A 12,305-nucleotide genomic window follows, 5' to 3' on the forward strand; every position below is an offset into this window, starting at 1 on the left:
TTAAATTACCCTTAAATCTAAGTTATGTTAACTAATATAAGGTAATTTACATATATACAATAGGTACAATGATTACCTATCACAATAAATCTGTGTAACAAAAAACAGTATCAAAAATAGAACTAGCAATTTAGTAAAAATTTACATTAAAATATTGAGCAATTGATAAATAAAATATCTTAGGAATGTATATAACTTAATTACAAAAACCCGTAAAATTGATTATGATGTATCCTAGCATAAAAAATAAGGCGGATAACATCTATGAGATCAGTATGGTAATCAGAGGGGAGTGTCCCTAAACCAGACAAAAGGGGCACTATACACTCATAAAGCAGCTAAGACACAGGTAAGTGTAATGAACAAGGCAGGAATAGACGGAACGGTTGGGTGAGGAGGTAGAAAGGAGGACTGAATTCTCGCTACTATAATCTAGCTAGAGTCAGGGGAAAACCTATGTTACCCGCTGTCACTGCTGGGAATTTCAGAGCTTCCAAGGACTTAAGGTAGTGACGTTTGAAACACTGTCGGCGATTTCCATCCGTAGACTTCTTTAAATCAGCAAAATTCATATGTTGGAACCAGTTAATAATTGAGGTGGCACTGCCCTGACATCAAGTGGCTTTTGGAAAGGAGTCAGGATTGGCTTGTTTGATAAGGACAAGGATGTGTTGCTGATGCTTTAGTGGATAAAAGTACCACCGTTTTCCCTCCCTAAAGAGGGCCCCGATGAGGAAGAGGAGGTCCTGGATAGAACAAGTTCGTAAGGTTGAACCGGAACAAAGGGAAACATCTTGTGGAAGGGGTATTACCGCCAAGGTTCCACTCATCAAAGGATCCTATCATTTCTTTGCTAAAAAAGATTACGTTCCGGAGAAAAGTAGCACGTCCCCAGTGGGAAGGGAAATTGAATATGATCCGAGATCTCTGGATAAAGCGAACAGTTATGAAATGTCTGCTCCTAAGAAGCTAGGCTTAATAAAAACAGAGTTTTTCTTAGAGCACAATGAAACGAGCATGTGTCAGTACGCGTTTCGGAGCCAGTTTTAGAACATCGTTTAAGAACAATCGAAACTGACGTAGGCCTGGTCAGAGGGCCTAAGTCTAGCACATGCTGTAGGAATAGACGAGAAAATAGGCATCTGTCAAGTCTATGTGTAAATCCAAGTGAAAATATTCTTTTTCAATGCTGACTTGTTGTCGTAAATCGTGCTAGCTGCTTAAACCCTTTCAAATAAAGATCTGATAAAAGGATATAGCAAGAATTAACTCATGATACTGATATCTTCTGAACTCTCTCAGGAAGATTGTACTTTTTGACGGCAGCATCATAGTGCCTCAAAGTTGAATCCCTTTTATCGGATTCAGGAAAGAATAGTCTGCGGTTCAATATTCGCATCTCTTTTGCCGCAAACTTCATAAATCCAATAAAGTTAGGGTTTTTGAGAATCCCTGAGGAAGCGAAAACACAGTTCTTCGTTTGTACTGAATGGGAGAGCTTGGACTGGGGATCGAAGGGACGAAGGACCAGTCCAGGACAGGGGGTACCAATTGCTCTTCGCCCAGTCTTGGGCTACTAGAGGCCACTTGGAACCCCTGAATGTCCGGAGGTTGTCTAAGACCTTCATAAGGGAGATTCACTGGAGGAGAAGACGTGAAATCTTCCTCCCAGTGTTCCAGTCAGAGCCAGGGCGTCCGTTGGAGTAAGCCAGAGGGTCCAGGTTGGGGGCTTACATAACACGGTAGTTTTGTGGTTCGCTTGTGATGCGAAGAGATCACCTTAGCCTGGGGATCTTTGAAGGATCCATTGGAACGAAACTCTCGGCTAGAGACCATTCCGACTCTAGGGGTATGATCGGGATCGGGCGTCTGCTATGACGTTTTCTTACTCCAGCTATGATGGGTGGAGGAAAGATGCCAACTGAATGTTGTCTTCAGGGAGAAGATGGCATCATGAGTGATTTAGATTGACGTGACTTGGAAGGCCTCCTCTGTTTAGCAATGTACTACCAATGCGCTGTCCAAGGACTAGCTTTATGGGGAGTACCTTGGTGGGCGTAATCTTTTCAGAGTCAGAGGGAATGCCAGTTCCTCCAGTACTGTTTATATGGAACTGACGGAACTGGGGTGACCAAATTCCTTGCACCTTCTTTGTGGACATGGGAGTACCCTCCACAGCGCTTAAGGACGCGTCTGTGTGGATGGTAATCCCTGGTGGAGGGAACTGAAGAGGGGACTGACACTGCCAGATTCTTGACTTTTGCCCCCGGCCGAAGCCGGTTCTTTAGGAATCAGAGGTACTGAGGATAGCTTGTCCATGACCTAACATTGCTCGAGAAGCGGCAGATCCTGGTTAGAATCTGTTCAGTTTGGCTTTCATAGAGTTTCGTTACCGAAGCAAACTGGAGAGAGCCGAGGAGTCATTTCCTGAGCTCTCCCGATGCCTAGGTTTCGTGACTTAGAAATGCTTGATGACTTCGCTATTTCTTTCCTTTTGGTGGATGGAATCGACTAGAGTGTGTGAGGATAGATTCCATTGAATGCCTAGCCACTGCAAGTTTGACTATGGGGTGGAGTAGGGACTTGCGATCTGTTTATCTGACCCTAGATATTCTAGGAATTGGAATCAACTTTACAGTGGGCCTTGTGCATTCTCGATGATGGGGCCCAGATCAACAATCGCGAGATTACGCTACTACCATAATCCCTTGAGCTGAGCTGTTGCACTACTACTTCCGCTAGCTCGTGAACACCCTGGGTGCCACGGTGAGCCGAACGGGACTACCTTGAAGGAGCAAGAACGTCTGGTCTCCTAGCTGAACTCCCAGATACGGACGGAGTGTCTTGCAATAGGGATATGATAGGTAAAAGGGCGCGGTCTGTAAGATCGATAGAGTGGTGACGGCCCCACAGGGGAAGTAAGGTCCGCACTGTGAGATCGTGAGCATCTTGAATTTTGTCGAGCGGATGGTAAGTTTAAGGGACAAGGCTAAGATTACCTTCTTTTGTTTGAGCCTTTCATTGGGACGCTGAACAAGCGACTTGAAATTTTAATCTCTTGACTTTGACTATAGCTCCTTCTGAAGGAGGTCCTCTGCGTCACTTCTGTCCATTCTGGAAGGAAAGTTGACGGAAAGGTCGGCCGGAGTGGTTCGTCAAACCAGCTCCAACCAGCACTGTTGACACTATTGCTCTGACCCACGCTGAAGTTCCCACCGGTGGCGAAAGTGAAACGCCTCCCTCCTACCTGAAGTCCACCTCATTGTTTGGTAACCCCCCTCGACCTCCTCTGAAGTGCTTTCCCCTATGATAGGGGCCGTCCCGATCCTCTTCCCACGAAAGGACCGCTTACCTCTGGTTCCTTGTTCGAGCCGGCCATTATCTGAGAAGCTTGACTCTCGAAGGCCCCCTTTGGATTGTAAGCTGAGAGATGGGTATGAGGTGGAGGGTGAGGCTGAGGGTGGATATCACATAAATAGGCTGTGATGGACCCTTTAAGGAAGTGGAGGGCTGACTGCTGCACTAACGGCACTGTAGGAACTGTGAGGAAGCGCGGCTGCTTCTTTATGGTAAGTTGGAAATGGTCTAGGCTTCCTTGTCCCTTACCTTTTGTGTCAAGTCTTGCCTTCTCCTAGCCGTAAGGACCCCAACGGTCCTTAAGGCTTTGGTTCAACCTCGTAGCACTCTGCTGTACTTCCTTTACCATAGCCTCTGGGAAGAGATCTGCGCCCCAGAGTTAGAGGGAACGTACACCTATTCGGTTCATGCCGAATGGTTGCCTCTAGCAATACAGCTTTCTGCAATTGTTCTAGCAGTGGCACACTCGAACATGTCTGACTGCACCGTTTGAGTCAGGGCTTTGTCATAAGCTTAAAAATTGGTTCTGAACCATAAGCCATGGTTGCTACCTCGAAATTAGCCATTCAGGTTGATTGACCTGGCTTTTTTTAGTCGTGTGTTTTCGAGTCAAAACTCCGCTTGAATGCAAGGACTATCAGGGACGCCTGGGCAGCTTTTCACCAAACTGCTCCATAGCACAGTCAAGGTTTGAGTTTGCCAGCTGTGAAATGTTCAGGCAAGTCCTCCATAATTTACTCAAATTGGACGGGAGACAACGGAGAAGTGGGGTCTGCTTCTTTCATCGAGCCATGGGTTCACCCTTTCTGGAGCGTGAGATGGTCGACCCGCCATTTGGTAAGGAAAGGAGCGGGTACCTTCGTCCATCGTGAAAAGGTAAGGGGACCTTTTGAATGGTTGGATCTTGGTATTCGAAACAGTCCATGTCGTCTAGACATCTAAGCCATTCTGTTGGGCCTGGTCCCGAGAATAGAGGACTGTCTCTTTGGTACCCTGTCATCTCTACCATAGCCGAAGGCGTGAGCCTAGCGTAGCCTATGAAGGGAGGGCTGTAGGGCCTTCAGGGTAGAACTCGAAGTCCTATATTCTTCGAGTTCCAAACTCCGGTATGGAGATGAGACCATCTTGGAAGGGAGCATATGACGCTACTCCAAAGGGTTGTTCATGGAGAAAAGCGGGCAGAGAGTCATAAGGGGGAAGCTGAGGATCCACTAGTGTTAGAGTGTGAAGGGGAAGGAGAGGGCTTACTCTTAGGCACGGCTAAATAGTCTCCTGAGAATACCTATCCGGAACGGCGAGATCATCATAGTTCCATACTCGTGTCTTAAGGAGCCTACCAAGTCGGCCACCTTTTGCAACAGGCCAGCATTGGTGTCCAGAGCCGGAGCGCTGGCGGAGGTGGAGGGGGGGGAGACTATGAAATAGGCACCAAAGGTAGTGGAATTGGGTGATACTGACGGGGGTGCGGGATTTCTCCGTAGGCTACTCTTTGAAAGGGGACTATTTGAGCCGGAGCTAGACCATTTAGACCATGTCTGGGCCGGGATTACGAGCCGGAGACTTACGCACGAAGGCAGAAGACGAGACGTCTCTTCGAGGGACGATGAAGTCTTAGTCAAGGTCATATGCTTTTTTTTTTTTTTGTTTTTTTTTTTTTTTTTTTTTTTTTTTTTTTTTTTTTTTTTTTTTTTTTTTTTTTTTTTTTTTTTTTTTTTTTTTTTTTTTTTTTTCTTTTTTTTTTTTTTTTTTTTTTTTTTTTTTTTTTTTTTTTCTTTTTTTTTTTTTTTTTTTTTTTTTTTTTTTTTTTTTTTTTTTTTTTTTTTTTTTTTTTTTTTTTTTTTTTTTTTTTTTTTTTCTTTTTTTTTTTTTTTTTTTTTTTTTTTTTTTTTTTTTTTTTTTTTTTTTTTTTTTTTTTTTTTATTTTTTTTTTTTTTTTTTTTTTTTTTTTTTTTTTTGCTTTTGACTGATCTTAGGCCTAACCGAGCATCTGGAGGAGTATATAACTCATCACCGTAAAGCCTGGGAAGGATGGGAAGTTGCAGGGGTAGAAGAAAAACAGTCACTCCCAAGGGGGGACCCTTGGGTACCTGCCATTACTTACCTCGACCACAGGTCGTCTATCCTACCATAGTTCAGCATTTATATCCAGGGTTGCCGACATCCGTGGAGATATCATGGTTCTTGTCAGTCAAGGAGGCCGCCAGCTGTTGTTTGGGATAAAGGCAATTAGAGGGGTCCGGCCTCTACCGGGTCGAAGTACACAAGTCGCCTTGCCTCCGGGGAAGCTTAAACAAAGCTAAACGCTTCTCAGTAGTTAGGGCTGACCCTTGGCGTCGTTCTTGCCAAAACTCCGACCACAGGCACGCCTAGGGTAGCCAAGCCGTATCTCTTACTGCCGGAGCCTGTAAGAGAGGATATATTTAGATTAGAACCACTTAAAAACTAAAACTTAGGATATAACTTAAACTCGATGCCTTAAGTTAAGTAATGATGAAAACTTAAGAAACTAAAAAAGGAAGCGGAGCGGCATGCGGAGATGGAAATACTTACGCCTTCCAAAAGCTGGCTCAAAGATCGTAACATATGGTACACGTCTCATGGTTACCAGCCTCGGATGTCCCCGTGCTGAGTCGCGCATGGGAGCATGGGACCGGCAAACTTCGTGTCCACCAGGGGTCCTGAAGTGTAGCGGGAACAACCCGGATGCTCACAGTTGTGGCCTGTAAGTGGGAAGACACATGAGTATATAAAGGGTAAAACTTACAGATAAGGACAAAAGAACCTCCGTTACGCTGGCGGAGCTCGGAAAAAATTAGGGCATAACCCCTCCCTGCATTGCCTGAATAGGCTATAATCCCGGAGAGGGATCCGGTAAATACTAAGGGAGGGGTGGGGATGGTTTAAGAAAACTTAGATAAACTTAAAGATAACTTAAACCTACATGCAAGTAACCGGACTAGGTCCAGTGAAGCGGAGTGTAGTAACTCAGCATACGGTACGGTTAGTAAAGACCTATTGTATGCTCGGTACAACTATGGTGGACTATACCCTTCCGCTGGATATCAGGACTCAGATAGGGAGGAGCTCTAGTAAGGAGGGAAGGGCGTAGATGACATACAGGGACTCGATGCTAACCCGGAGCGAACAAGAAGTAAGGAGGGGGGAAGGCCGGAGCCCCCCACAACGTACCACCTCGGCCGAGCCTTCTGAGAAGGGAGAGGTCGGACCAAGTCAGGGACTGTCGGATATCCAGGCACTCCGGTGGGGGGAAGGGGGAGGCAGGCTCGGCATGCTGGGCGAGCAAGGACAGACCGATCCCAACCCCCCGCCCGACTCTATGGGAGAGCGGGAGAGGGGGAAGCGGGGACTGGCAGGCGCCTGGGCTGACTCTGATCACGTAGTGACCACGAGGCGGTAAACTAAGATACGGTAATCCAAGCCCAGGCCAACCAACTGATCAGAGAGAAGCTACGGGAAGGCAACCAGAACTGAAAAGCGGTAGCATGTAGGCCCATAGGGCGCAAACAAATGATCAGGTGAGAGAAGCTATGAGGAAGCGGACCGAACTGATCAACGTAGGACTAGGTCTAAGAGCCAGGACTAGCTAAGCCAGACGCCAAACTAACCTAACATAACAAAACATAAAAATATAATATATAATAAAAATGAAGAAAGAGGAAAAATAGCAGGAGAAAAAAAATCCAGGAGTGTGCGACTAGCCCGAAGGCAAGTCTACCACTCAAAGCTAGTCAGGGGCCGATACTAAGAACTGGATAGCGGTCTGGATAGAAAAAAGCCTACATAAGGTGACAATACATACATGTATAAACAACTGGAGTAGACGTAATAACGTCGATAATCAAAAATAGAGAGATACAATAATAAGGATGTTTAGGTATTGGGAGACCAAGAACGAACCCAACATGCGGCAGGGGACCATGCTGCCATGCTTCCAGCCCCCGAGAACGTATCTATACCTAAAAAACGCAAAAATACCGTATCGGGGGGGAGACGGAAAAAACTCGCTAACCGTAAAATACTGAGTACTGAAACTATAGCCGCTGCAATAGCTGCACGCTCCCATTATCGAAAATCGAAGAAAAGGGCACAAAATACACAGAGAGAAAAATAGCACTTGTGATTGTGCGAGCTAACGAAAAAGGATGGACACTAGAGGCGCAGCAGTCGCAAGCATGGGATGGTGTAGTAGTAGTACGAGCTGATCCCCCTGTGGACGTCCCCCCCTTTTTTTTTCTCTTTTTTTTCTTGGAGGTTTGTAGGGGAATTGCTCTGGGCATTTGGCTCGTGGTAGTGGTCTCACTCGACTAGTGTTCATAACGACATCCTCCGAGAGGCGTGAGCGAGTCAGTCATACTGACCTTTTTCTTTATTTTTATTTATCTTTTTCTCTGTTATGTGTTAGTACAGTTACCCTAGAAATATAGATTAAAGGATATTTCGCGCAAGCGGACACGAGCTGAGCCAGAAATTTTCATTTATATCATACCTAATGAACTAAACTACCTACAGTAATGAACATAATCAGTTTCTATATGGCAGTGGACAAAAAATTATAGCTACTGCCATGACGATCGACAGTAATATAAATAAGTGTATCGAATGTGTTTCAGCCATTGAATCATTCAATTTCTAAATGGAATAATCAGAAAAATTTTGGTCCTTTCAACTAAACTAGTTTGAAGGGGTAGTAAATTTGTCTTAATGTATGTACATGAATGAACATTGGACATCAACGTAAATTTTTATTTTATCACTTGTAAAACTTGAAGGATTAGTAGGATTGTGCCATGTTGGACTGAAAAGTCAAGTGTTTCACAGTAATCATTTGAGGTGTTTAGAGGAAAATGAGTTAAAACTCAGAATTTATGAAACTAGAAATGCTGTAGATTTGCTGTTAGTTTAGTTAGATAAACTATTTCTTGTAACAGGCTTCATTGTTGTATTTCTTTCAGAAGTAAATTGTGTAAATCAAAACAACTATGAAATTCCAGCAGCATTTGGCATCAGCTTTTCTGGATAAGTTTGTTGGTTGTGTATGTGAATCAGTCAGTTAGCAAGCCGTCAGGGAGGAGTGATGTTACGAAGGTTGCTGCAGGTAAACCTCATTATAAGAAAAAATAACATCTGTTTTCCCTATAGTAATTCACTTATCTGTTAAAAAACTTCCAGAATGGCATTGTGAGAGTCTATTTGAACATGAATTCTGAGTTAATTTTGGTTTTATGCTATTTACATGTTTATTCCAATGGACAGGTCAGGTTGTGGTTTTGGTGCGATAGCGTATTAGTGTGGCTGTGGGACAAAAAGCAGCTTCAAAGTCGTGTTGATATGTTTCAGCTGAGAGCTGTCAATAATTTCAGCTGATCATTTACACTTCTTGGTCGTTTTTATAGATTTCCTGTTGTTAAATTTTATTTATATACAGACCTTACAATATAGTGGACTAAGTGTTGAGAGAAATAAAATTGTGTGCTTTACTAAACAAATTAGTGCAAAGGGCAACCATGAAGTTTATAGGAGCATTTTAAACCAGGTTTGGCTAGATTTTAAAAAAGAAAACCATCCATCTTTTGACGTTTTCATATTCTTACATTGTACTCTTTGATTATAATACTTAACATCTCAGTGAAGTACATTCAGATTTTTCTAATACGTAAATAGTTTAGGATGTGTTAAAAATAAAAATTATTGAACAAGGGTTGTGATATTGAAAAGTAGTACTGTACTTTATTTACAAATTCTTGATTTTTGTTATGATGAAGAGTTGGGACACTGTTGTACAGCTTTATTTAGTGAATGATTGACTATTTTCCATGTTATCAGACTACAGAAGAAGCAGAGAGTTTTGTAGAGAATCGGGGTATTCCTAATTGGTTCATGCTGATGGGTGGTGACAAAAGCAACAGTAAGATGATCAGTGATTCTTCAGGCACTGCTTGGCAGAATGATGGAAAGAAACTCCTCTTGATAGATATATGAGGCTCTATGAAGGACTCAGAATTTCAGCGTCCTTGCTGTATCCAGGTAAGCAAGAAGTGACTCCAAAAATACTGGTAATTATTAGGACTTTATGATTTTAGTTAAATTGTTTAACGAAGGTAACTGTAAGGATTATTACTCCTGGTTCTTTATATAATATATATATATATATATTATATATATATATAATATATATATATGAATGATATATATATATATAGTATTTATGTATATATGTATGTATGTATGTATGATGTATGTATCTATATAGATTATATATATATATTAATATATAGATATATATATTATAATATATAATATATATATATATATGATAGATTTATATAATATATATATATATATATAATATATATATATATAAAGAGTTTTTTGGCTCACAAAGGAACACCTTGTCAAAAAAAACAAGTAGCGATACTTGGTCCTATTCGGACCCTTTACTGAGGGCACACTGACTTTTACAAAGAACACCATAGTCAAAAAAGAAGGCTTAATATACAAACTGACGCTACAGATTAGCCATAAGGGCGATTTCACTCTACAGAGAGGAGGAGTCGCCATAGGCTAGCCAAACCTTGAAGGATACCGCAGTAAACAAGAAACTCTCTCACTGATTTCTTCCAGAAAAACAGTTACATTTTGGAAAACAACACGGGGGCATATAAATTTAATATCATGAATTTTTAAGAAAATTTTCCAACAAAAATTATTATTAACCCTCTACGCCGACTGGACGTATTTACCGTTGAAATTTTTTGTATCCTGTGTTGCCGGACTAGACATATTTTACGTCGACTTACAAAAGTTTTTTTACAATTTGCGGAAAAATACTTATAGGGGCCTACCAGCCTAAAAAACTTTTGAATCACGCGCCTTGGGGGATGGCTGGGAGTTCACGGATCAAGGTATGTTTGTTTTACAATCGTTACGCAGGCGGCAAGCAGTGAATTTCTTTCTTGCCGCCACTAAAAAGGATCTGTAACACATCGCTGAAATGATTTCGTCACTTTGACATTAATTTTTGTTACCATTGTAAATTAGCGTTTCGTGAGTATTATATATGGAAAAATGTGCACATATTTAATGTAGAATCAAAAATAAAATACTCATGATTGTAGCTTTATCAGTTTTGAGATATTTCGTATAAATAACGATATTGCCCAAAATTTCACCTTCGGTCAAACTTGACTACCGAAATGGTCAAAAACGCAATTGTGAAAGCTAAAAACTCTTATATTTAGTAAAATATTCAATCATTTACCTTAATTTTGAAAACTAATTGGGAAGTTCTAGCACAATATTTCGATTATGGGAATTTATGAAAAAAACCTTTTTCCTTACGTCCGCGTGGTAACTCTTCCGAAAAAAATTCAAACATCGATTGTGGTAATGTTGCACCAGTTTAAATGAACCGTTATATAAAACTTTATATATGGAAATGTGCGCAATTCATGCACAATACAACCTCAAAAACAAACCCATGGTTGTAGCTTTTATCAGTTTTGAGATATTTCAGATAAATAACGATATTGCCAAAATTTTACCTTGGTCACTTGGGACTCTACCGAAAATGTCAAAAAAAAGCAACTGTAAGCTAAAACGCTTATTAATTCTAGTAATATTTAAGAGCAATTTACCTTAATTTTGCGAAACAAATGGAAGTCTCTAGACAATATCTTCGATTTATGGTGAAATTATGAAAAAAATAAAATTTTCTTACGGCCGCGCGGTAACTCTTCCGAAATAAATCTAGTGCGATGTGGAATGTTTGCCCCACCATTTTAAATAGCCGTTACATAAAGTTTTATATATGAAAATGTGTGCAAGTTCAATGTAGAATACAAAAAAAAAATAAGTGAGGTTGTAGCTTTTCATTTGAAATTGCATATAAAATTCACGAGATAAATAGAAAGAAACCACGTTCGAGTCAAACTTTGACTCTACCGAAATGGTCGAAAAACGCAATTGTAAGCTAAACTCTTACAGTCTTAGTAATATTCAGTCATTTTATCTTCATCTTGAAACAAATTTCAAAGTCTCTAGCAAAAATATTTAGATTATGGTAAATTTAAAAAAAAAATTTTTCCTTCCCTCCGGGCGCGGGTTCTCCGCCACAAATCTACGAAATGCGTACGTCCCATTCTCGGAATATTTGCCTCCGTTTCATATAGGCATTCATAGAGTTTTATATATGAAATGTGCGCAATTTCAGTTAGAATAAACAAACAAATATTTGAAGGTTGTAGCTTTTCTTATTTCCAAAATAATTGCATATAAAAAAATTATATATGAAAAAATTGACGTTCGGTCAACTTTAACCATCAGATATGGTCGACAAACTGCCAAATGGTAAGCTAATACTCTTACAGTATAGTAAGATTCAATCATTGTCTTCATTTGAAAAAGAAATTGGAAGTCTCTAGGGACAATATTTAGATTATGGTGAATTTTTGAAAAAAATATGTAGTTGACGTCCCGCGCGTACGACTTCATGCATATTTTGTGATATATACTTTCTTGTGTTGCTTTTATCGTGTTACAATGTGTATATACCAAAATGATGCAATTTAGTGTACATTAAACGAAAAAAAAGTAAATTGTTACTTAACCGTTTTTTTGTTTTTTTTTTTTTTGCGCACAGCGCGATTCTGAATACAAGTTATATATGAAATTTCGTTTTTGAATATCATATATCACATTATTTATATATGATAATGATAATTTTTTCATTCTGAGGGTTGCATACTAAACTTCAGGCAATGACAAAAAAGGAGCCAAAAATGAACTTCTTAATTTTGAAACTAAGCGCGCGTGGATTTTTGAAAAAAATATTTTATTCCACTTCGCGCTCACTCTGGAAACACCTTTCCGGCACACGGAGTGACATTTTTTTTTACTGCTCGGCGTAAGAGGGTTAATGAAAAGACGAA

General features: G+C 40.7%; 1 protein-coding gene across 1 annotated transcript in view; it reads left to right on the forward strand.

Annotated features, from left to right (window-relative positions):
- LOC135195948 (eIF-2-alpha kinase GCN2-like) overlaps positions 1–12,305 on the forward strand; it is a 153,288-nt gene that overhangs the window by 119,366 nt on the left and 21,617 nt on the right. Inside the window, exons 20-23 of the mRNA XM_064222451.1 lie at positions 8,370–8,427; positions 8,804–8,911; positions 9,202–9,283; positions 9,408–9,431. Of these exons, the coding sequence (XP_064078521.1) occupies positions 8,370–8,427; positions 8,804–8,911; positions 9,202–9,283; positions 9,408–9,431 (272 nt within the window). The remainder of the gene's footprint in view (positions 1–8,369; positions 8,428–8,803; positions 8,912–9,201; positions 9,284–9,407; positions 9,432–12,305) is intronic.

The sequence above is a fragment of the Macrobrachium nipponense genome, chromosome 17 (genome assembly GCF_015104395.2).
Source record: "Macrobrachium nipponense isolate FS-2020 chromosome 17, ASM1510439v2, whole genome shotgun sequence".
Classification (NCBI taxonomy): Eukaryota; Metazoa; Arthropoda; class Malacostraca; order Decapoda; family Palaemonidae; genus Macrobrachium; species Macrobrachium nipponense.